This window comes from Pseudophryne corroboree (assembly GCF_028390025.1).
Source record: "Pseudophryne corroboree isolate aPseCor3 chromosome 3 unlocalized genomic scaffold, aPseCor3.hap2 SUPER_3_unloc_51, whole genome shotgun sequence".
In the NCBI taxonomy this organism is placed as follows: Eukaryota; Metazoa; Chordata; class Amphibia; order Anura; family Myobatrachidae; genus Pseudophryne; species Pseudophryne corroboree.
Window position 1 is genome coordinate 16,099 of NW_026967543.1, and position 25,564 is coordinate 41,662.

The 25,564-nt window shown below is 48.5% G+C and overlaps 1 protein-coding gene across 1 annotated transcript in view; it reads left to right on the top strand.

Annotated features, from left to right (window-relative positions):
• Positions 1-10,475: 10,475 nt before the first annotated feature.
• The window catches only part of LOC134984402 (oocyte zinc finger protein XlCOF22-like), a 43,868-nt gene continuing 28,779 nt past the window's right edge, over positions 10,476-25,564 (top strand). Inside the window, exons 1-2 of the mRNA XM_063949992.1 lie at positions 10,476-10,500; positions 13,894-14,385. Of these exons, the coding sequence (XP_063806062.1) occupies positions 10,476-10,500; positions 13,894-14,385 (517 nt within the window). The remainder of the gene's footprint in view (positions 10,501-13,893; positions 14,386-25,564) is intronic.

The window sequence follows — 25,564 nt, forward strand, 5'->3', positions numbered from 1 at the left end:
TGTATATTACAGCAACACAGGCCGCTCCCCCTGTATACTATGACAGCACAGGCTGCTCCCCCTGTATACTATGACAGCACAGGCCGCTCCCCCTGTATACAATGACGGCACAGGATACTTCCCCTGTATATTATGACAATACAGGCCGCTCCTTCTGTATAGAAAGCCAATACATGCTGCTCACCCTATATAATAATAATAGTAACAAGACACCACAGGCCCCTCCGCCTGTATATTATGACAACACAGGTCGCTCCTCCTGTATACTATGACAGTACAGGACGCTGCCCCTGTATATTATGCTACTACCCCTGTATACAATGACGGCACAGGATACTACCCCTGTATATTATGACAACCCAGGCCGCTCCACCTGTATACTATGACAGCAGATGATGCTACCTCTGTATATTATGTAAAGACAGGCCACTCCCCCTGTATACTATGACAGCACATGATGCTACCCCTGTATATTATGTTAATACAGACCGCTCCCCCTGTATACTATGACAGCACAGGATGCTACCCCTGTATATTATGAAAACACAGGCCGCTCCTCCTGTATACTATGACAACACAGGCTGCTACCCCTGTATATTTTAGCAACACAAGCCGCTCCCCCTGTATACTATGACAGCACAGGATGCTACCCCTGTATACAATGACAGCACAGGCCACTCCTTCTGTATAGAAAGCCAATACATGCTGCTCACCCTATATAATAATAGTAACAAGACACCACAGGCCCCTCCCCCTGTATACTATGACAGCACAGGCCAGCCCCCTGTATTCAATGACAGCACAGAATGATAACCCTGTATATTATGACAATACAGGCCACTACTCCTGTATACTATGACAGTACAGGACGCTGCCCCTGTATATTATGCTACTACCCCTGTATACAATGATGGCACAGGATACTACCCCTGTATATTATGACAACACAGGCCGCTCCACCTGTATACTATGACAGCAGATGATGCTACCCCTGTATATTATGTAAAGACAGGCCACTCCCCCTGTATACTATGACAGCACATGATGCTACCCCTGTATATTATGTTAATACAGACCGCTCCCCCTGTATACTATGACAGCACATGATGCTACCCCTGTATATTATGAAAACACAGGCCGCTCCTCCTGTATACTATGACAACACAGGCTGCTACCCCTGTATATTTTAGCAACACAGGCCGCTCCCCCTGTATACAATGACAGCACAGGCCACTCCTTCTGTATAGAAAGCCAATACATGCTGCTCTCCCTATATAATAATAGTAACAAGACACCACAGGCCCCTCCCCCTGTATACTATGACAGCACAGGCCGCTCCCCCTGTATTCAATGACGGCACAGAATGATACCCCTGCATATTATGACAATACAGGCCGCTCCCCCTGTATACTATGACAGCACAGGCCGCTCCCCCTGTATTCTATGACAGCACAGGATGCAACCACTGTATATTATGACAACACAGGCCGCTCCTCCTGTATACTATGACAGCACAGGATGCTACCCCTGTATACTATGACAGCACAGGCCACTCCTTCTGTATAGAAAGCCAATACATGATCCTCACCCTATATAATAACAGTAACAAGTCACCACAGGTTGCTCCCCCTGTATACTATGACAGCACAGGCCGCTCCTCCTGTATACAATGACAGCACAGGATGCTACCCCTGTATATTATGACAATACAGGCCGCTCCCCCTGTATACTATGACAGCACAGGATGACAACACAGGCCGCTCCTCCTGTATACTATGACAGCACAGGATGCTACCCCTGTATATTATGACAATACAGGCCGCTCCCCCTGTATACTATGACAGCACAGGATGCTATATATTATTATTATGACAATATATGCTGCTCCTCTGAATATTAATACAACACAGGCCGCTCACTCTGTATAGTACAATGCCAAAGGACACAACACCTGTAATGTTCCGTTTATGGAAATACAATAACGGAGGGGTCAGCGCCACCTGTATTACGGTAACGGCGGGGTCTGAGTCACCCGTATTACGGTAACCGCAGGGTCTGCTGCACCCGTATTACGGCTACGGCGTGGTCTGCGCCACCTGTATTACGGTAACTCCGGGGTCTACGCCACTTGTATTACGGTAACGCCGGGGTTTGCACCACCTGTATTACGGTAACGGCGGGGTCTGCACCTCCTGTATTACGGTAACGGCGGGGTCTGCGCCACCTGTACTACGGTAACGGCGGGGTCTGCGCCACCTGTATTACGGTAACGGCGGGGTCTGCACCTCCTGTATTACGGTAACGGTGGGGTCTGCGCCACTGTATTACGGTAATGGCGGGGTCTGCGCCACTGTATTACGGTAATGGCGGGGTCTGCGCCACTGTAATATGGTAACGGTGGGGTCTGCGCCACCTGTATTACGGTAACGGCGGGGTCTGCGCCACTGTATTACAGTAACGGCGGGGTCTGCGCCACTGTATTACGGTAATGGCGGGGTCGGCGCCACCTATATTACGGTTACGGCAGGGGCTGCGCCACCTGTAATACGGTAACGGCGGGGTCTGCAACGCCTGTATTACGGTAATGGCGGGGTCTGCGCCACAGTATTACGGTAACGGCGGGATCTCCACCACCTGTATTACGGTAACGGCGGGGTCTGCGCCACCTGTATTAAGGTAACTCCGGGGTCTGCGCCACCTGTATTACTGTAACGCCGGGGTCTGAGCCACCTGTATTACGGTAACGGCCGGGTCTGCGCCACCGGTATTACGGTAACGCCGGGGTCTGCGCTACCTGTATTACGGTAACGGCTGGATCTGCGCCCTCCTTTATTACGGTAATGGCGGGGTCTGCTACAACTGTATTACGGTAACGGCCGGGTCTGCGCCACCGGTATTACGGTAACGCCGGGGTCTGCGCCACCTGTATTACGGTAACGCCGGGATCTGCGACCTCCTTTATTACGGTAATGGCGGGGTCTGCTCCAACTGTATTACGGTAATGGCGGGCTCTGCTCCACCTGTATTACGGTAATGGCGGGGTCTGCGCCACCTGTTTTATGGTAACGGCGGGGTCTGCGCCACCTGTATTACAGTAATAGGACACTAGAGTGTCAGCCACCTGTACAGGGATAATGCAGCACCAGAGGCTGCTCCAGCTGCACTATAACAAAGCACCAGAGGCTGCTCCCCCTGTAGTACAGAACCTGACACCAGAGCTGCTCAGCCTATAGAATAATAATAATAATAATAATATCATTACCTGCTGCCAGACACAGCAATGGCTGCTCTCTGCTCCTGCTGCCTTGTGGGAATGATAGAAGGAAGGCGGAGCTCAGACCAGGGGAAAATGGCCGCCGCTCCTGACGTCATTACACGGCCAGGGAACCTATTGCTGCTGCAGTTGATGCCGGACTGGTCTACCAGAAAATGGCCGCCGGCCTTCTGCACTGAGGACTTTTATGGTTTTTGTCATTACTGGGGGCGGAGCTGCGGGCGGGGTGAAGGAGGGGAGGGGCCAATAACCAGGAAGCAGCTTTTGCCAATCATGCCCTACTTCCTGCCTGTGCGTTCCACCTTACTTCCGGATTGTGCGTTCCACATACAGGAAGTGAGTTTTCATCGACTGCTGCAGCCTCCCAGTGTGCGTTGAGATCAGGTAATGGCGTCTTACTATACAGGGGGAGCAGCCTGTGGTGTCCTGATATTATTATTAAACAGGTGGAGCAGCCATTTGTGTTCTGTTATTATTACTATACAGGGGGAGCAGCATGTGGTGTCCTGTTGTTGTTATTATTATTATTATTTTACAGGAGGAGCAACCTGTGGTGTCCTGTTATTATTACTATACAGTGGGAGCAGCTTGTGGTGTCCTATTATTATTATTATACAGGAGGAGCAGCCTTTGGTGTCCTGTTATTGTTATTGTTGTTATTATTATTATTATTATTATTATTATTATACAGAGGGAGCGGCGTGTGGTGTCCTGTTTTTATTATTATACAGGTGGAGCGGCCTGTTGTGTCCTATTATTATTATACATGGGGAGCGACTTGTAGTGTCCTATTATATTTTTTCTGGTGGAGCAGCCTGTTGTGCGATTTTATTATTAATATAAAGGGAGAGCAGAATGGGATGTGCTGTTGTTTTTAGTGTTATACGGGGGGAGCAGGTTTTTGTGTACAGTTATTATTATACAGGGACAGCATCTTGTGGTGTCCTGGTATTATTATTATACATTGGGAGTGGTGGTGATTTCCTACAATACAGGAGGAATGGTCTGTGGTGTCCTGCTTTTAAATACATCTGTTATTATTTTTATACTGGGGTGCAGCCTTTAGTGTCGTTGTTATTATTACTACAGGTTGAGTATCCCATATCCAAATATTCGGAAATACAGACTTTTTTGAGTGAGAGTGAGATAGTGAAACCTTTGTTTTTTGATGGCTCAATGTACACAAACTTTGTTCAATGCACAAAGTTATAAAACAATATTGGCTAAAATGACCTTCAGGCTGTGTGTATAAGGTGTATATGTAACATAAATGCATTCTGTGCTTAGACTTGGGTCCCATCACCATGATATCTCATTATAGTATGCAATTATTCCAAAATACGGAATAATCCGATATCCAAAATACCTCTGGTCCCAAGCATTTTGGATAAGGGATACTGTGGGGATTGAAAATATTGCTCAAAATCTAGGATGTATTATAGCAGAGACCGTAATATCCCTGGCATGTGTAACAGATGATAATTGGAGCAGTATGAAGCAAATGTATATCAGACTCCTGGGAGTGTCACAGTGACATAACATATCTATAATAATAATACAGGAACATGACTGGGGAGGTGAGGGGATCTGGGAGTGTCACTATGACATCACTTATATCTATAATAATACAGGGACATGACTGGGGAGGTGAGGGAATCTGGGAGCATCATAGTGACATCACTTATCTCTATAGTAATAATACAGAGACATGACTGGGGAGGTGAGGGGATCTGGGAGCGTCACATTTACATTACTTATATCTATAGTAATAATACAGGAATATGACTGGGGAGGTGATGGGATCTGGGACCATCACAGTGACATCACTTATATCTATAGTTATAGTAAGGTACATGACTGGGGAGGTGAAGGGATTTGGGAGTGTCACTATGACATCACTTATATCTATAGTTATAATACAGAGATATCACTGGGGAGGTGAGGGGATCTGTGAGCATCACAGTGACATCACATATCTCTAGTAATAATATAGGGACGTGTCTGGGGAAGTGAGGGGATCTGGGAGTATTTGCAGCGATATTGATGTCTCCCCCATTTCGCAGGGTTACACAGTAGTGAAGAAGATCTCTGGTGAGTGTGAGACACCCAGCAGCCATCCTCGTGTATCAGGTGGACTAAGCAGGACCCACAGCCCCACCACAGTGCCTCCACCTCACTCACTAATACATGAGAGACACAGTGACCAGAAGATCCTGGAACTCACCAACAAGATCATTCAGCTGCTGACTGGAGAGGTGACTGCTGGGAATGGGACATTATACAGTAACACCGGGGGATGTGTCTGGTGATGACTGGAAAGGTGACTGCTGGGAATGGGACATTATACCGTAACACCGGGGGATGTGTCTGGTGATGACTGGAAAGGTGACTGCTGGGAATGGGGCATTATACAGTAACACCAGGGGATGTGTCTGGGTGATGACTGGAGAGGTGACTGCTGGGAATGGGGCATTATACAGTGACACCAGGGGCTGTGTCTGGGTGATGACTGGAGAGGTGACTGCTGTGAATGGGACATTATACAGTAACACCAGGGGACGTGTCTGGGTGATGACTGGAGAGGTGACTGCTGGGAATGGGACATTATACAGTAACACCAGGGGACGTGTCTGGGTGATGACTGGAGAGGTGACTGCTGGGAATGGGGCATTATACAGTGACACCAGGGGCTGTGTCTGGGTGATGACTGGAGAGGTGACTGCTGTGAATGGGACATTATACAGTAACACCAGGGGACGTGTCTGGGTGATGACTGGAGAGGTGACTGCTGGGAATGGGACATTATACAGTAACACCAGGGGACGTGTCTGGGTGATGACTGGAGAGGTGACTGCTGGGAATGGGGCATTATACAGTAACACCAGGGGATGTGTCTGGGTGATGACTGGAGAGGTGACTGCTGTGAATGGGACATTATACAGTAACACCAGGGGACGTGTCTGGGTGATGACTGGAGAGGTGACTGCTGGGAATGGGACATTATACAGTAACACCAGGGGATGTGTCTGGGTAATGACTGGAGAGGTGACTGCTGGGAATGGGACATTATACAGTAACACCAGGGGACGTGTCTGGGTGATGACTGGAGAGGTGACTGCTGGGAATGGGGCATTATACAGTAACACCAGGTGACGTGTCTGGGTGATAACTGGAGAGGTAACTGCTGGGATTGGGACATTATACAGTAACACTAGGGGACGTGTCTGGTGATGACTGGAGAGGTGACTGCTGGGAATGGGGCATTATACAGTAACACCAGGGGACGTGTCCGGGTGATGACTGGAGAGGTGACTGCTGGGAATGGGACATTATACAGTAACACCAGGGGACGTGTCTGGGTGATGACTGGAGAGGTGACTGCTGGGAATGGGGCATTATACAGTAACACCAGGGGAGGTGTCTGGGTGATAACTGGAGAGGTAACTGCTGGGATTGGGACATTATGCAGTAACACTAGGGGACGTGTCTGGTGATGACTGGAGAGGTGACTGCTGGGAATGGGGCATTATACAGTAACACCAGGGGACGTGTCTGGGTGATGACTGGAGAGGTGACTGCTGGGAATGTAACATTATACAGTAACACTAGGGGATGTGTCTGGGTGATGACTGGAGACGTAACTGCTGGGAATGGGGCATTATACAGTAACACCAGGGGATGTGTCTGGGTGATGACTGTAGAGGTGACTGCTGGGAATGGGGCATTATACAGTAATACCAGGGGAAGTGTCTGGGTGATGACTGGAGAGGTGACTGCTGGGAATGGGACATTATACAGTAACACCAGGGGATGTGTCTGGGTGATGACTGGGGAGGTGACTGCTGGGAATAAGGCATTATACAGTAACACCAGGGGATATGTCTGGGTGATGTCTGGAGAGGTGAATGCTGGGAATGGGGCATTATACAGTAACACCAGGGGACGTGTCTGTGTGATGACTGGAGAGGTGACTGCTGGGAATGGGGCATTATACAGTAACACCGGGGGATGTGTCTGGGTGATGACTGGAGAGGTGACTGCTGGGAATTGGGCATTATACAGTAACACCAGGGGATGTGTCTGGGTGATGACTGGAGAGGGGACTGCTGGGAATGAGACATTATACAGTAACACCGGGGGATGTGTCTGGGTGATGACTGGAGGGGTGACTGCTGGGAATGGGGCATTATACAGTAACACCAGGGGATGTGTCTGGGTGATGACTGGAGAGGTGACTGCTGGGAATGGGGCATTATACAGTAACACCAGGGGACGTGTCTGGGTGATGACTGGAGAGGTGACTGCTGGGAATGGGACATTATACAGTAACACCAGGGGACGTGTCTGGGTGATGACTGGAGAGGTGACTGCTGGGAATGGGGCATTATACAGTAACACCAGGGGATGTGTCTGGGTGATGACTGTATCACTGTGTGTGTCAGGTTCCTATAAGGCAGGGCTGGCCAAACCGGTCCTCGAGATCTACCAACAGTTCATGTTTCCAGGCCTCCTGGAGATCTGTAGAATTGTCAGTTAGGAATGAATGCAGCACATCTTAATTAGTAATGACTACACCTGTGCACCAGCTAGGTGGTCTGGAAAATGTGTACTGTTGGTAGATCTCGAGGACTGGTTTGGCCAGCTCTGCTATAAGGTGTCAGGATGTCACTGTCTATGTCTCCATGCAGGAGGAGGAGTATATAGAGGAACACAGGGGTCTGTACTAGGACGTGATGATGGAGAATCACCGGCCCCTCACATCACTGGGTAAGAGGAGACTGTCATGTATTGTACAGGGGAGAGCAGGTATGGGGGCCCCCTATATACACACATCACCTGATAATCGCATATATACACTGTACTCAGTCACTGTGTGTCTCCTACAGATGGGCCCAGTAACAGAGATACCCCAGAGAGATGTCCCCGTCCTCTGTATTCCCAGGATTGTACAGAGGAGAATCACAGGACCCCACAGGAGGATCAGGTAGGTGGGGTTTAGGGTGAGAGTAGAGCAGCGTGACTTATACACTGATATTATACTGTTTCACCTCAGTTTAATCACTATGTAAATGCCATTGTATTTTCTGCTGCGAGGTATACTGGGCTCCACAAGGATTAACATCGGGTGTAGAGTAGGATCTTGATCCAAGGCACCAACAGGCTCAAAGCTTTTGACTGTTCCCAAGATGCTCAGTGCCGCCTACTCTATAGCCCCACCTCCTCTATAGCCCCACCTCCTCTATAGCCCCGCCTCCGTGCACAGGAGCTCAGTCAGTAGGTTGGTGTCTTGCAGTAAGTAGGCACATAACAGGGGTGCTGCATTAGGCAGCCTATTGATGGGTTTATTGTAAAGGAAAAGACTGAAGATTCTTCTGACAGAGTAACAGGGCTGCAGCCGGCAACATCTCACAGACGTCCCCGACTGCAGCTCCATCACTTCCAGCGGCGCTGTATACTCCCGAGCCCTGGTTGCCGGGTCACTGCAGCGGAGGCTCCGGTTCTTTCACAGCATCAGTCACACACTCGCCGCCGTCCTCCCGGATCGTGGGGCCGCAGGTACTGGGGAGGTAAGGGGTCTCTCTGGCCGCACTTTACCGCGATCCAGTGATCTAGTTTAGGGTATTTCACTCAGCGGGCTATTCCTATATTGCTGTACCTGAGTGACTAAGTGTATCAGATGTCTTTCTGTATAATATAGGATTGTATCACAAGATATACTTGCTGTGTATTTTTCCTTGTGATTTATAGTCACCATATTGATTTATATCTCTTGAACTCCCGGTTTGTGCTGTCATAGTCACATCACCGGGTGTTCTTGCTGGGTATATTCCTGCTACACCTTGTGACTGTTGATTTAAAAGGAAGGAAGGACCAGACAGGAGGCATACTTACACCTTGACAAAGACCCCAGTTAGGGGAAGAAACGCGTTGGTGGTGGAGGAGGCGACCCGATCTTTGCCACACAGGAGAACTGCCGAAAGCTCTGACGATCCTTGAGGAGGGATACCGTGGGATTATTTGTTCTGAGCGTGATTTGAACTGTCTACACCACAGTTCAGATTATACTGGTAATTATCCGCTGTTAACTATTGACGGGAAAGCCACCTCCCTAAAAAGGAACTATATTATGCCATGCACTGCACTTTTATGTTCATCATAGAACCAGTTTAATTGTTGTCTGTCTATTTGTGTATATTAAAACGATGTTACACTATATACTTTCCATTTTTTTCTTTTTGCATACCTTGTATATCCTAAACGGAAAGGGTTAATGCGAATGAGCCATCCTATGGAACATTGGAAAAGCGCTGGTTAAGTGTATACTTCAATTTTTGTTTGCTATCTATATTCTTGGTGGAGGTTAAAAGGGATACCTCTAGAAGTGTTACACTGACTAGCAGCTATCTTGCACACGGGACGGCTTTTCTAACCTTTTTGCTGTTTACACCTTGTACCAGGTTGCCCAATATTGTGCACGCTCTTATGTCTGCTACACGTGGCAACAACGCTGGGGCTTCTCCCACACTGCGTGGTAGTGAGACCGCAGACGTAATGGAGGAAATGTTTGTTCCTCTGCTCTACAAGTAACTACCGTCACCTCCCTGAAGGAACCGATGGATAGACGTGTGGAGGGTTGTTTAAAAGCGATTTATACCCTAATGGGGGCTGTGCATAGGCCAACCATTGCAGCAACTTGGGCTGCTGAAGCTGTTGAGGCGTGGGCTCAGGAGCTTGAGGCGGAACTGCTTTCCATGCTCCACAATGTCTCTCGTATATTACCACGGCTTCTCTGTACCTTAAGGAGGCGGGCACCGATGCCGGGGTGCTCGAGACCAAGGCTGCTATTACGTCTGTCTTGGCCAGACGTATCCTTTGGTTGAGATTCTGTTCGGTGGATGTGGTTTCCAAGAAAACCCTGCAGGTGCTTCCTTTCAAGGGAGACATTCTCTCCGGAGAAGACCTCAATAAGATTGTGGCTGATCTGGCTACTGCTAAAACTGCTTGCCTACCTAGTACGGCTCCTTCCGCACAGAAGGCTAAAAGTACTTTCCCTCTGCCCTTTCGTCCTCCAGGAAAAGCAAAAGGTCAGGCGTGCCCAAAGCAAGCTCGTGCTTCCAGACCTGCCAAGCCCAGACCGAATCGTGCCTGGGCCGCCCATCAGCCTGCTTCCAAAACTGACAAGCCTGCCACATAACGGGGCATGCCTCCCACTGGGGGATCCCAAGGTGGGGGGCCGACTTCCAGGTTTTGCCCAGGAATGGTTGCAGACCACTTCGGATAACTGGGTAAGGGAAGTCATCGCTCGAGGTTACGCCATACCCTTCAAGAATCGCCCCCCTCATCGATTTTGTTTGACAGATGTGCCTCTGGATTCGGCAAAAGCAAACACTTTGCATTTGGTGGTGCACTCCCTCCTGTCCACCGGGGTGGTGGTACAGGTGCCTCTAGATCAAAGAGGCAACGGGTACTATTCATTGCTGTTCCTAGTCCCGAAACCGGACGTTCCTCACGGCCCATTCTCAATCTGAAGTCCTTGAACAAGCATGTGCGGGTCTCCCAAGTTTCGTATGGAAACTCTGCGCTCTGTTGTTCTGGCCTTGGAGCCTGGGGGCTTTATGGTCTCCCTGGACATACAGGATGCCTTCCTGCATATTCCTATTGCGGTATCTCATCAGCAGTACCTGAGGTTTGCGGTGTGCAACCTACGTTACCAATTTCAGGCGTTACCCTTTGGTTTGACAACGGCTCTCCGAGTTTTCACCAAAGATATGGCGGTCATGACTGCTTCACTCCGCCGTCAAGGGGTCAGGATCCTACTGTATCTGGATGAATTGTTGATCCTGGCGAATTCCCCAGATCTTCTCTTGTGTCATCTCGATCTGACGGTCCAGTGCATGAAAGCCCATGGGTGGCTGATCAACTGGAAGAAATCCTCCCTGGTTCCTGCTCGGAGCATGGTACACCTGGGAGCGTTATTGGACACTCACAACCAGCAGTTGTTCCTGTCTAAGGAGAAAGTCCTGAAACTTCAGGACAGGATTCAATGCTTCCTATCTCGTCCGCAAGTGTTGATTCATTCGGCAATGCAAGTGCTAGGTCTCATGGTGTCGGCTTTCGACATGGTGGAGTATGCTCAATTCCATTCTCGCCCTCTGCAGAATTTGATTCTGTCCAAGTGGGACGGCCTGCCTCACCGTATCAGGTTTCACATGATCTCCTTGTCTCTGGGGGTCCGCCTGTCACTATGCTGGTGGCGCCAGGACCAACGGTTGTGCAGGGGCCGTCCCTTCTGGATATCCAACTGGGTCCTGCTGACGACGGATGCCAGTCTAAGAGGTTGGGGAGTAGTGTTGGAACAGCACTCTCTTCAGGGTCGGTGGACCAAGGAGGAGTCTCTACTCCCGATAAATATTCTGGAACTGCGGGCAGTGTTCAATGCGTTGACAATGGCCCAGCATCTCATACAGAACAGACCTGTTCAAGTAGAATCGGACAATGCCACTATGGTGGCGTACAGCAATCAGGGCGGCACTCAAAGCCGCATGGCATTGAGGGAAGTATCACAGATTCTTCAGTGGGTGGAACGTCATCTGCCAGCCATATCAGCAGTGTTCATTCCGGGGGTCCTAAACTGGGAAGCGGACTTTCTCATTCATCAGGACGTAGATGCCAGAGAGTGGAGCCTCCATCCAGAAGTGTTTCACCTCCTCGTGGACAAGTGGGGCCTTCCAGATGTGGACCTGATGGCATCTCGACACAATCACAAGGGTCCAGTCTTCGGAGCAAGGACAAGGGATACTCAAGCTGCGTTAGTGGACGTTCTGGCAATTCCATGGAGCTTTCAGATACCGTATGTGTTCCCTCCGGTGTCACTCCTGCCCAGAGTATTACGGAATTCAAGCAAGAAGGCGGAAACCTACTTCTGGTTGCTCTAGCGTGGCCAGATGGCACTGGTTCTCCGATCTACTGGGTCTCTCGTGGGATCATCCCCTTCTACTTCCACAATGACCAGACCTCCTCGTTCAGGGCCTTTGTGTTTACCAGGATTTGGCCCTTCTGGCTTTGACGGCGTGGCTCTTGAAGCTTCCATCCTGAGGGCCAAGGGTTTCTCTGAGGTGGTCATTCAAACTGTGTTGAAGGCCCGTAAGCCGGCTTCTGCTCGGATCTACCATAGAGTCTGGAATGCTTATTTCACATGGTGTGCGTCTCATAATCATGACGTTTTCAAGTTGAGTACGGCCAAACTATTGGCCTTTCTACAACAGGGCCTGGACTTAGGCCTGCGTCTGGCCTCCCTCAAGGTTCACATCTCTGCCATCCCTCAAGGTTCACATCTCTGCTTTGTTGGTTTGGTGTCAGAGAAAGATAGCTACCCTACCTGATGTCCATACATTCACTCAGGGTGTGCTGCGGATTCAGCCTCCATATCTGCCACCTGTGGCCCCTTGGGACTTGTCGGTGGTTTTGGAGGCCTTGCAAGAGTCTCCGTTTGAGCCTCCTGCCTCTGCTGACCTTAAGTGGCTGTCCCTTAAGGTCCTCTTCTTGCTGGCGATTGTTTCAGATAGAAGGGTATTGGACTTGGGTGCCTTATCCTGTAAGTCTCCCTATTTCATTTTTCACCGTGACCGGGCGGTTCTTAGAATGCGGCCGGGTTATTTGCCTATGGTGGTGTCTTCCTTCCACCTTAACCAGGAGATTGTGGTTCCGGCTTTTAATTCTCCTGAGTTGTCTTCCAAAGAGCGGTCTTTGGATGTGGTACGGGCTCTCCGTATCTATGTGAAGAGAACTGCCTCTTTTAGGAAATCTGATTCTCTTTTTGTGTTGTTTGGTTTTCACAAACGTGGCAGGCCTGCTTCCAAGCAGACTTTGGCCAGGTGGATTAGAATGGTGATTGTACATGGTTATGTACAGGCTGGTCGTCCGGTTCCTGCTACCATTAAAGCCCATTCTACTCGGTCGGTTGGACCTTCTTGGGCGGCCCACCATGGTGCAACCCTTGAACAGTTGTGCAAGGCGGCAATGTGGTCCGCTGGAACACGTTTATAAGGTTCTATGCCTTCGATACCGCTGCTTCCCAGGATGCTTCCTTTGGACACCGGGTTGTTGTGCCCGCTACAGTGCTTCCCCTCCCATAAGGAACTGCTTTAGGACATCCCCGATGTTAATCCTTGTGGAGCCCAGTGTACCCCGCAGCAGAAAACAAGATTTTTGGTAAGAACTTACCGTTGTTAAATCTGTTTCTGCGAGGTGGGCTCCACAAGGCGCCCACCCTGACACACTTCGCTTCTTTGGGTTGGTATTGGCATAGACGCTGACACCCTTTCCTGTGGTGAGTTTGCGGTGTACTTGGCTACGAGCGATTGTCGTCTCTGATACCTGCTACTACATTGGGCTGGTTAACAAAACTGAGCTCCTGTGCACGGAGGCGGGGTTATAGAGGAGGCAGCGCAGTGCATCTTGGGAACAGTCAAAAGCTTTGAGCCTGTTGGTGCCCCGGATCAAGATCCTACTCTACACCCGAATTTATCCTTGTGGAGCCCAGTGTACCGCGCAGAAAGAGATTTAACAACGGTAAGTTCTTACCATAAATCCTTTTTTTTTTCTGGTTATTTAGGTAGAACGTCTGTCTGATATTAAGGCAGAAGATATAGAGGAAGAAGAAGAGACGTATGTGATGGATATAAAGGCAGAAGATATAGAGGGAGAAGAAGAGACGTATGTGACTGATATAAAGGCAGAAGATATAGAGGGAGAAGAAGAGACGTATGTGACTGATATAAAGGCAGAAGATATAGAGGGAGAAGAAGAGACATATGTGACTGATATAAAGGCAGAAGATATAGAGGGAGAAGAAGAGAAGTATGTGACTGATATGAAGGCAGAAGATATAGAGGGAGAAGAAGAGACGTATGTGACTGATATGAAGGCAGAAGATATAGAGGGAGAAGAAGAGACGTATGTGACTGATATAAAGGCAGAAGATATAGAGGGAGAAGAAGAGACGTATGTGACTGATATAAAGGCAGAAGATATAGAGGGAGAAGAAGAGACGTATGTGAGGGGTGATCAGCAGTGTAAGGAGGAGGAGATCCCTACAGATATCAGCACAGGTGAGTAATAAACACTTACTACAGAAGTCACATATTCTCATTGCTCAGTCACTACAGCAATCTCTTATCCTACACCCTCCTCCGCCATCAGCCCTGTTCTCAGTTGGTTGTTTATAACACAAGGCTGTCCATGACAAATATCACATGTAGAGAGTTATTACACACAACACGATAATGTTATTAAAAGTAACAAGCAGAAATTTATTATTAGTGATTATATATAAATGTGTATATATGTATGTATGTATATAATATAATTATTATTATTTTTTGTGGAGTGCCTAATTTATATGCATTTTGTTAGATGATGCAGGTATGAAATATTTTCTGCTATACAGTAGACCTGAGCTCACCAAATACAATTCATATAAGATTCAGAAACAAAATGAAATTTGAATCTAGAACTTCAAGTAAAACAGAGTAAAAGCTTATCACAAGTACATATCTGTATAATCATAAGACAAGCGTTTTGCACTTGTTGTCACCCTTGCATGGGTGGGCTTGTTCTTATCCACTCCAATTCACTCTAAATCCAAATTGCGTGTCAACCAACGCGTTTCATCAATAGTGACTTCTTCAGGGGTGTTTTCTGTTAAAGGTTTTTTTCTCAAATATCAGTTGTGTAGACTTGAAATAATTGTGTAACCTTCAGATGGTAATTGTGGACTTGTTCATGATGAACACATTCCTAATTACTTGTGAATAATAGTTCTTGCTCTGTGCAGTTCTGAGGTTATGACTTTAGGGAATGTAATGGTCAGATCCAATATTGCTCAATCTAAGGTCTCCCAGTAGCCTTACTACATACATAAATGTGTCTTACACTCACTATTTTCTCCGGCTGGTTCCACATCCACATATCCCCGCCCACCGACTCGGTCAAATCAGTTTTTGTTTGGTGTGGAAGGAGTCCGGACCATGGTCACAGGCTGCTGTGTTTGGCAGCCCTAAGCTTTTTTTCATTTTATTTTTATAGTCTTACTACATAGTTTTTTGAGTGATCTTTCCTAACAGCGTCTTACACGCATATTGGAAAGAGTCGCTCCAACAACTATCTGACGGGACACAACAACGCTTACCCACGGTACAAGTGCTGTCTCGACGGGCGTCTGTGTCGGATATACTAGCAGGTTCAGGATACGTTACCAGGCTGTGGCCGGAGCACGGGGAGAAGGTAAGGCATCGGTTCCATGTAGTTGAGGAATTCGGACACAGCCGCATTGTATTGGGGGGAGACTACCAAACAGTAGCTAGCACGCCGCCACCACGGGTGCTCCAGCACTAGGCCTTAGGGATCATAAGGCACTAGGATTAGTTTGAGGCTGCGATCCCTAGGGTTGATGTCAGCAGTGGGGAGTCAGACTCTCTCCTGGTCGCCCCTCCCCCAGTTCTGGACCAGTTTCCGTGTGTCTCCCGCCATAAACTGATTGCCTCACTTCCGTCTGACGCTACCACGAGGGGACTCTGTCACAAGCATAGGCCGCTGCGTCTGTATACACTAAGTTTTCCGCTAGGAGATCGGGTCGCAGACGGGTGCGTCTGCATGCACTAACGATTACTGAGCGTCTGTGTCCACTAAAAAGTTACCGGAGCGGTAGTGTACACTAGTAGCGTCTGGATCCACTCAGCGTTCGTGAACGTATTGATCGATCCTGGAAGTGGGGTGAGTCTCCCTGTATCCCACTCTACTGGAGTACGGGTTTTACAGCACTAAATTTCTATCTACTTTTCTCTTACGTCCTAGAGGATGCTGGGTACTCCGTGAGGACCATGGGGATTGACAGGCTCCGCAGGAGACATGGGCACTTTAAGAAAGACTTTAGATTTGGTGTGCACTGGCTCCTCCCTCTCTGCCCCTCCTCCAGACCTCAGTTTGATACTGTGCCCAGAGGAGCTGGGTGCATTACAGAGAGCTCTCCTGAGTTTCCTGTCAGAAAGTATATTTGTTAGGTTTTTTATTTTCAGGGAGCTCTGCTGGCAACAGACTCCCTGCATCGAGGGACTGAGGGGAGAGAAGCAGACCTACTTCTGTGAGTTTCAAGGCTCTGCTTCTTAGGCTACTGGACACCATTAGCTCCAGAGGGAGTCTGAACACAGGTCTCACCATGGAGTTCGTCCCAGAGCCGCGCCGCCGTCCTCCTCACAGAGCCGGAAGACAGAAGCCGGGTGAGTATGAGAAGAAAAGAAGACTTCACAGGCGGCAGAAGACTTCATGATCTTCACTGAGGTAACGCACAGCAGTGCAGCTGTGCACCATTGCTCCCATACACCTCACACAGAGCAGTCACTGTAAGGGCGCGGGGGGGGGGGGGGGGCACCCGGGGCAGCAATATAAACCTCATTTCTGGCAAAAGAGATATATATACAGCTAGGCACTGTATATATAAAGAGCCCCCGACAGTTTTTATTATATTTAAGCGGGACAGAAGCCCGCCGCCGAGTGGGCGGGGCTTCTCCCTCAGCACTCACCAGCGCCATTTTCTCCACAGCACAGCTGAGAGGAAGCTCCCCGGACTCTCCTCTGCTTATCCACGGTGAAAGGGGGTTTCAGAGAGAGGGGGGGGGCACATAATTGGCAGCAAATAATAGTATTACAGCGCTACTGGGTAAACACATTGTGTGTTTTTTCCTGGGTCATATAGCGCTGGGTGTGTGCTGGCATACTCTCTCTCTCTGTCTCTCCAAAGGGCCTTGTGGGGGAACTGTCTTCAAAAAGGGCATCCCCTGTGTGTGTGGTGTGTCGGTACATGTGTGTCGACATGTCTGAGGTAAAAGGCTCTCCTAAGGAGGATATGGAGCAAAAGTGTGTGTGTGTGTGTGGTGTCTCTGTCGACAACGCCGACACCTGACTGGATATGTGGAATTAAGTGCTGAGGTAAATTTATTGCACAAAAGATTAGAGAACAGACAGGAAATCTACCCATGTCTGTCCCTATGTCGCAGAGACCTTCAGAGTCTCTCAATGCTCACTATCCAAAATAATAGACACTGATACCGACATGGAGTTTGATTCCAGTGTCGACTATGATAATGCAAAGTTACAGCCAAAATGACAGAAAAGTATTCAATATATGATTATTGTAATAAAAGATGATTTGCATATATATGATGACTCATCTGTCCCTGAAACAAGGGTACACATGTTTAAGGGGAAGAAAGCTGAGATAACATTTCCCCCCTCTCATGAACCAAATGAATTGTGTGAAAAAGAGCGGGAATCTCCAGACAAGAAACTGCAGTTTCCCAAGAGAATTCTCATGGCGTATCCTTTCCCTGCTAGGGCCAGGATACGATGGGAATCCTCCTCTAGGGTGGACAAGGCGTTGACACGTTTACCAAGAAAGGTAGCGCTGACATACCAAGATGCTGACATACCAAGATACAGCTACCCTCAGGGATCCTGCAGATTTCATGCAGAAAAGTACTTTGAAGTCCATTTACACACATTCTGGTACACTACTCAGACCGGCGATTGTGTCGGCATGGGTTTATAGCGCTGTAGCAGCGTGGACAGATACCTTATCAGCGGAGATTGAAACCCTAGCTAAGGATACCTTGTTATTGACCCTAGGATATATAAAAGATACTGTCTTATATATAAGACAGGCCCAAAAAGACATTGGTCTACTGGGTTCTACAGTCAACGCTATGTAGATTTCTACTAGACGTGTCCTGTGGAACATGCAATGGACAGGTGATGCTGACTAAAAGAGGCATATGGAGGCTTTACCTTACAAGGGTGAGGAATTGTGTGGAGAAGGGCTCTCGGACCTGGTCTCCACAGCTATAGCTGGTAAATCTGATCTTTTGCCTTATATTCCCTCACAGCCTAAGAAAGCACGACATTATCAAATGCAGTCCTTTCGGACGCATAAAAACAAGAAACTACGAGGAGCGTCCTTTCTTACCAGAGGTAAGGGCACAGCTAGTTCCCAGGAACAGAAGTCCTCCCCGGCCTCTACTAAATCTACCGCATGACGCTGGGGCTCCGCTAAGGGAGTCCGCCCCAGTGGGAGTGCGTCTTCGACTCTTCAGCCACATATGAGTTCACTCACAGGTGGATCCCTTGGCATTAGAAATTGTTTCTCAGGGTTACAAGCTGGAATTCGAAGAGGTGCTTCCTCGCCGGTTTTCCTTATCGTCCCTACCGGCTTCTCCCCCAGAAAGGGAGATAATATTAAATACAATTCACACATTGTATCTCCAACAGGTGGTGCTCAAGGTTCCCCTCCTTCAACAAGGAAGGAGATATTACTCAACCTTGGCTGTAGTCCCAAAACCGGACGGTTCGGTCAGACCTATTTTAAAATTAAAATCTGTGAACCTATACTTGAAAAGGTTCAAATTCAAGGTGGAATCGCTCAGATCGATCATCGCCAGCCTGGAGGGGGGATTTTATGGTGTATCTAGACATAAAGGCTGCATACCTTCATGTTCCCATTTATCCACCCCATCAGGCGTACCTGACAATTGCGGTACAGGATTGTCATTACCAATTTCAGGGTAATTGGCGGAAATGATGGTGCTCCTACGCAAGCAAGGAGTCACAATTATTCCATAATTATCGCCCTAATAAGGGCGAGATCAAAAGAGCAGTTGTTAAACAGCATGTCACTTTTGCTGAAGGTGTCACAGCAACACTGCTGTATTCTCAATATCCCGAAGTCACAGTTGGTTCCTATGACTCGTCTGCCCTTCTTGGGTATGATTCAGGATACGGACCAGAAAGGGGTTTATCTTCCGATAGAGAAGGCCCAGGAACTAATGACTCCGGTAAAAAACCTATTAAAGCAAAAAACAGGTGTCAGTTCATCACTGCACTCGGGTCCTGGGAAAGATGGTGGCATCTTACGGGCCATTCCCATCGGCAGGTTCCATACGAGGACCTTCCAATGGGATCTACGGGACAAGTTGTCATGATCACATCTAAAGATGCATCAGTTAGTCACCCTGTCCCCTAAGGTCAGGGTGTCTCTCCTATGGTGGCTGCAGAGTGCTCACCTTCTGCAGGGTCGCAGGTTCGCCAACCAGGACTGGGTTCTGGTAGCCACGGACGCGAGCCTCCAAGGTTGGGGAGCAGTCACACAGGGAAGAAACTTCCAAGGTCTTTGGGTCAAGTCAAAAAAATTGTATTCGGCAAGCGGAGACATTGCTTCGCAACCTACCGGTTCTGATCCAGTCAGACAACATCACCGCAGTGGCTCATGTAAACCACCAAGGCGGCACAAAGAGCAGAGTGGAAATGGCAGAAGCCACCAGGATTCTCAGCTGGGCGGAAAATCATGTAAGCGCATTTTCAGCAGTTCATTCCGGGAGTGGACAACTGAGAAGCAGACTTCCTCAGCAAACACGACCTGCATCCAAGAGGTGACGTCTTTAGGAAGCCTTCGCACAGATTGCAAGTCAGTGGGGACGGCCACAGATAGACATGATGGCGTCCCGCCTCAACAAAAAGCTAAAGAGGTATTGCACCAGGTCAAGAGACCCTCAGGCAGTAGCTGTAGACGCCCTAGTGACACCGTGGGTGTTCCAGTCGGTCTATGTATTTTCTCCTCTTCCTCTCATACCCAAGGTGTTGAGAATAGTAAGAAAAAGAGGAGTGAGTACAATCCTCATTGTTCCAGATTGGCCATGAAGGACCTGGTATCCGGATCTGCAGGAAATGTTCACAGAAGATCCGTGGCCTCTTCCTCTAAGACAGGACCTGTTGCAACAGGGGCCCTGTCTATTCCAAGACTAACCGCGGCTGCGTTGGACAGCATGGCGGTTGAACGCCGGATCCTAGCGGAAAAGGGTATTCCGGATGATGTCATTCCTACGCTAATAAAGGCTAGGAAGGACGTTATCACCGTATATGGCGGAAATATGTTTCTTGGTGTGTGGCCAGGAATGTTCCTACGGAAGAATTCCATCTGGGCCGCTTCCTTCGCTTTCTGCAAACTTGAGTGAATTTGGCCCTAAAATAAGATCTATTAAGGTCCAGATTTCGGCCTTATCCATTTTCTTTCAAAAGGGATTGGCCTCTCTTTTCCTGAAGTACAGACCTTTGTGAAGGGAGTACTGCATATTCAGCCTCCTTTTGTACCTCCGGTGGCGCCTTGGGACCTTAACGAGGTGTTAAGTTTCATTAAGTCACACTGGTTTGAACCACTTAAAATGGTGGAGTTGAAATATCTCACTTGGAAGGTGGTCATGTTTTTAGCCTTGGCTTCGGCTAGGCGAGTGTCGGAATTAGCGACTTTATCACATAAAAGCCCCTATCTGGTTTTACATATGGATAGAGCGGAATTGCAGACCCGTCCTCAATTCCTGCCAAAAGTGGTTTCATCCTTTCATATTAACCAACCTATTGTGGTGCTTGTGGCTACGCATGACTTGGAGGATCCCGAGTCCCTTGATGTGGTCAGGGCTTTGAAAATTTACGTGGCCAGAACGGCTACAGTCAGAAAAACAGAAGCACTGTTTGTCATGTATGCAACCAACAAAATTGGTGGCCCTGCTTCAAAGCAGACTATTGCTCGCTGGATCAGTAACACGATTCAGCAGGCGCATTCTATGGCGGGATTGCTGTTACCTAAATCGGTCAAGGCCCATTCCACTAGGAAAGTGGGCTCTACTTGGGCGGCTGCCCGAGGGGTCTCGGCGCTACAGCTGTGCCGAGCAGCTACTTGGTCGGGTTCTAACTCCTTTGCAAGGTTCTCTAAGTTGGATACCCTGGCCGTGGAGGACCTCCTGTTTGCTTAATCGGTGCTGCAGAGTCATCCGCACTCTCCCGCCCGTTTGGGAGCTTTGGTATAATCCCCATGGTCCTTACGGAGTCCCCAGCATCCTCTAGGACGTAAGAGAAAATAAGATTTTAAACCTACCGGTAAATCTTTTTCTCGTAGTCCATAGAGGATGCTGGGTGCCCTTCCCAAGTGTGGACTACTTCTGCAAGACTTGTATATAGTTATTGCTTAAATAAGGGTTATGTTATAGTTTCATCGGTCCTGGACTGATGCTATGTCGTTTTTTCATACTGTTAACTGGTTAGTATATCACAAGTTATACGGTGTGGATGGTGTGGGCTGGTATGAATCTTGCCCTTGGATTAACCAAAATCCTTTCCTCGTACTGTCCGTCTCCTCTGGGCACAGTTTCTCTAACTGAGGCTGGAGGAGGGGCATAGAGGGAGGAGCCAGTGCACACCCAAATCTAAAGTCTTTCTTAAAGTGCCCATGTCTCCTGCGGAGCCTGTCTATCCCTCATGGTCCTTACAGAGTCCCCAGCATCCTCTACGGACTAGGAGAAAAAGATTTACCGGTAGGTTCAAAATCTTATTTTTACCTCAGGAAAAGATATCCAAGGTGCAGTTAATGACTCGGGAATTAATACACAGTCAGACAATATCAATTCACGCAGCAGTCTGAGTGATGGATTTGATGGTGTCAACCTTCGACATGGTGGAATATGCACAATTCCACTCAAGACCTCTGCAGCAGCTGATTCACAAGGTAAGAAAGTCATTAGCCTGGTGGCTACAAACAACCCATCTAAACAAAGGGAAACCCTTTTGGATATCAGATTGGGAGATCCTGTTTTCAGGGCTGGGGAGCAGTGTCCGGAAAATTATGGTTCCAGGGACAATGGACCACAGAAGAAAGTCGCCTGCCAATAAACCTGTTGGACCTCCGGACCATATACATGGCACTGATTCAGGCAAAGGACATTCTGCAAGGAAAACCAGTCCAGATCTGTTCAGACAATGCAACTGTAGTAGCGTACCTCAACCATCAGGGAGGAACTCGCAGCCAAAAAGCAATGAAGGAGGTGAGTCACATACTAAGGTGGGCAGAACTCCATCTTCCAGCATTGTCCGTAGTGTGCGTTCCAGGAGTCCTAAACTGGGAAGTGGACTTTCTCAGTCGACACACCATTCAAGCAATCGAATGAGCTCTACATCCGGGAGGCTTTCAGACTCTAGTAGGTAAGTGGGGGTTGCCAGAGATAGATCTCATGGCATCCCATCTGAACAGCAAAGTACCAGCATACGGGTCAAGAACAAAGGATCCCAGAGCGATCCTTGTGGACCCACTGTCAGTGAAATGGGACATTCATCTGGCATATCTGTTTCCTCCAATCTCCCTGCTACCCACGGTGGTGAAGAAAATAAAGCAAGCAAGGGGCGCCATGATTCTGATGGCTTCCTGCTTGACCCAGAAGGCATTGGTACATAGATCTGCAGAGGATGTCGTTGGATGTTCCAATTCTGCTCCCTCAACGTCCAGATCTACAGATGCAGGGTCCTTGTTATCACAGGCATCTGGATCGGCTGTCTTTGACGGCATTGCTGTTGAAACCTCTATCCTGAAGTAATTCAAACTAAGCTCAGAGCAAGGAAACCTTCCTCTGCTCGCATTTATCACCGAATATGGCAAGCCTATATTCATTGGTGAAGCGAAAGAAGTATAGATCCAAAATCTTTCAGAGTATCCAGAGTCTTGGATTTCCTTCAGGCAGGAATGGATAAGGGTTTGAAGGTGGCTTCCTTGAGAGTTCAATTATCAGCATTGACTGACTGGTTCCAAAAAAAAATTGCCACTTTGCAGGATGTGCGTACTTTTTTTCCAGGGAATGCTGCGCATTCAACCATCTTTTTTTTTTCTCCTGCAGTACCTTGGGATTTAAGTCTGGTCCTCAAAGCCCTTCAAGGGGCTCCGTGTGAACCACTTAATAAAGTGGATCTTAAATGGTTGACGGCTAAAGTACTCTTTCTACTGACTATGACATCACCTAGAAGAGTGTCAGATTTAGAAATGCTGTCATGTAAGTCTCCTTTTCTTTTACGTCCTAGAGGATGCTGGGGACTCCGTAAGGACCATGGGGTATAGACGGGCTCCGCAGGAGACATGGGCACTCTAAAGACTTTAGAATGGGTGTGCACTGGCTCCTCCCTCTATGCCCCTCCTCAAGACCTCAGTTAGATTCTGTGCCCAGGGGAAACTGGGTGCATTACACGGGAGCTCTCCTGAGTTTCTCTGAAATAGACTTTTTGTTAGGTTTTCTATTTTCAGGGAGCACTGCTGGCAACAGGCTCCCTGCATCGTGGGACTGAGGGGAGAGAAGCAGACCTACTTAAATGATAGGCTCTCCTTCTTAGGCTACTGGACACCATTAGCTCCAGAGGGTCGGAACGCAGGTCTCACCCTCGCCGTTCGTCCCGGAGCCGCGCTGCCGTCCACCTCACAGAGCCGGAAGATAGAAGCTGGGTGAGTATTAAGAAAAAAATAATACTTCAAAGGCTGCAGAAGACTTCAGATCTTCACTGAGGTAACGCACAGCGCCATTGTCCCACACAAACACACACAGTGGGCACTGTAAGTGTGCAGGGCGCCGGGGGGGTGCCCTGGGCAGCAATAAAAACCTCTGGGGACACTGGCATAAAGAATAGATACTGCGGAGGCAGAATATTAATAAACCCCCACCAGTATAAATAATTTGAGCAGGACCGAAGCCCGCCGGCGAGGGGGCGGGGCTTGGTCCTCCAGCACTAACCAGCGCCATTTTCTCCACAGCACACTGCAGAGAAGATGGCTCCCCAGACTCTGCCCTACTGAACAAGGTTACAGAGGGCAAAAAAGAGGGAGGGGGGGGGGGGCACATTTAATTGGTGCAGTGAGTGTATTTGTAGATATATATAAAAGCGCTGAATACTAACTGGGATTTTATTCCAGTGTCCGGTGGCGCTGGGTGTGTGCTGGCATATTCTCTCTCTGTCTCTCCAAAGGGCCTTATTGGGGGATCAGTCTCCATATAGATATATTCCTGAGTGTGTGGGGGTGTCGGTACGTGTATGTCGGCATGTCTGAAGCGGAAGGATCATCTAAGGAGGAGGTGGAGCAGATGATTGTGGTGTCTCCGTCGGCAACGCCGACACCTGATTGGTTGGATGTGTGGAATGTTTTAAATGCAAATGTGACTTTATTACATAAGAGATTGGACAAAGCAGAGTCCAGGGAAAAAACAGGGAGTCAATCCATGGCTTTGATCGTGTCACAGGGCCCTTCAGGGTCTCAAAAACGTCCCCTATCCCAAATAGCAGACACTGATACCGACACGGATTCTGACTCCAGTGTCGACTACAATGATGCGAGGTTACACCCAAGGGTGCCCAAAAGTATTCATTATATGATTATTGCAATAAAAGATGTTTTGCATATCACAGATGACCCCTCTGTCCCTGACACGAAGGTGCACATGTTTAAAGAAAAGAAACCTGTGGTAACCTTTCCCCCATCTCATGAACTGAACGAGTTATTAGAAAAAGCTTGGGAAACTCCAGACAAGAAACTGCAGATTCCCAAGAGGATTCTTATGGCGTATCCTTTCCCTGCACAGGACAGGGTACATTGGGAATCCTCGCCCAGGGTGGACAAGGCTTTAACGCGCTTGTCCAAGAAGGTGTCGCTACCGTCTCCTGACACGGCAGCCCTCAAGGATCCTGCTGATCGCAGACAGGAGACTACCTTAAAATCTATTTATACACATACGGGTGCTTTACTCAGACCGGCAATAGCATCAGCTTGGGTTTGTAGCGCAGTAGCAGCTTGGACAGATACCTTGTCAGCTGACATTGATACCCTAGATAGGGATACCATTTTATTGACCTTAGGTCACATTAAAGACGCAGTCTTATATATGAGAGACGCTCAGAGAGACGTTGGGCTGCTAGGTTCGGGAGCCAACGCCATGGCGATTTCTGCTAGGCGAGCACTGTGGTCCCGCCAATGGACAGGTGATGCCGACTCAAAGAGGCATATGGAAGTTTTGCCTTACAAGGGTGAGGTTTTATTTGGGGAAGGTCTCGCGGGCCTGGTTTCCACAGCTACTGCGAGTAAATCTATTTTTTTGCCTTATGTTCTCCCACAGCAAAAGAAAACACCACAGTATCAGATGCAGTCCTTTCGTCGCATAAGTCCAGAAGAGATCAGGGCTCTTCCTTCCTCGCCAGAGGTAAAGGTAGGGGGAAAAGAATGCCCGGAGCAGAAGTCCTCACCGGCTTTTACTAAATCCACCGCATGACGCTGGGGCTCCACTGAGGGAGTCCGCGCCGGTGGGGTCATGTCTTCGACTCTTCAGCCACGTCTGGGTTCAGTCGGACGTGGATCCTTGGGCGATGGAAATTGTATCCCAAGGCTAC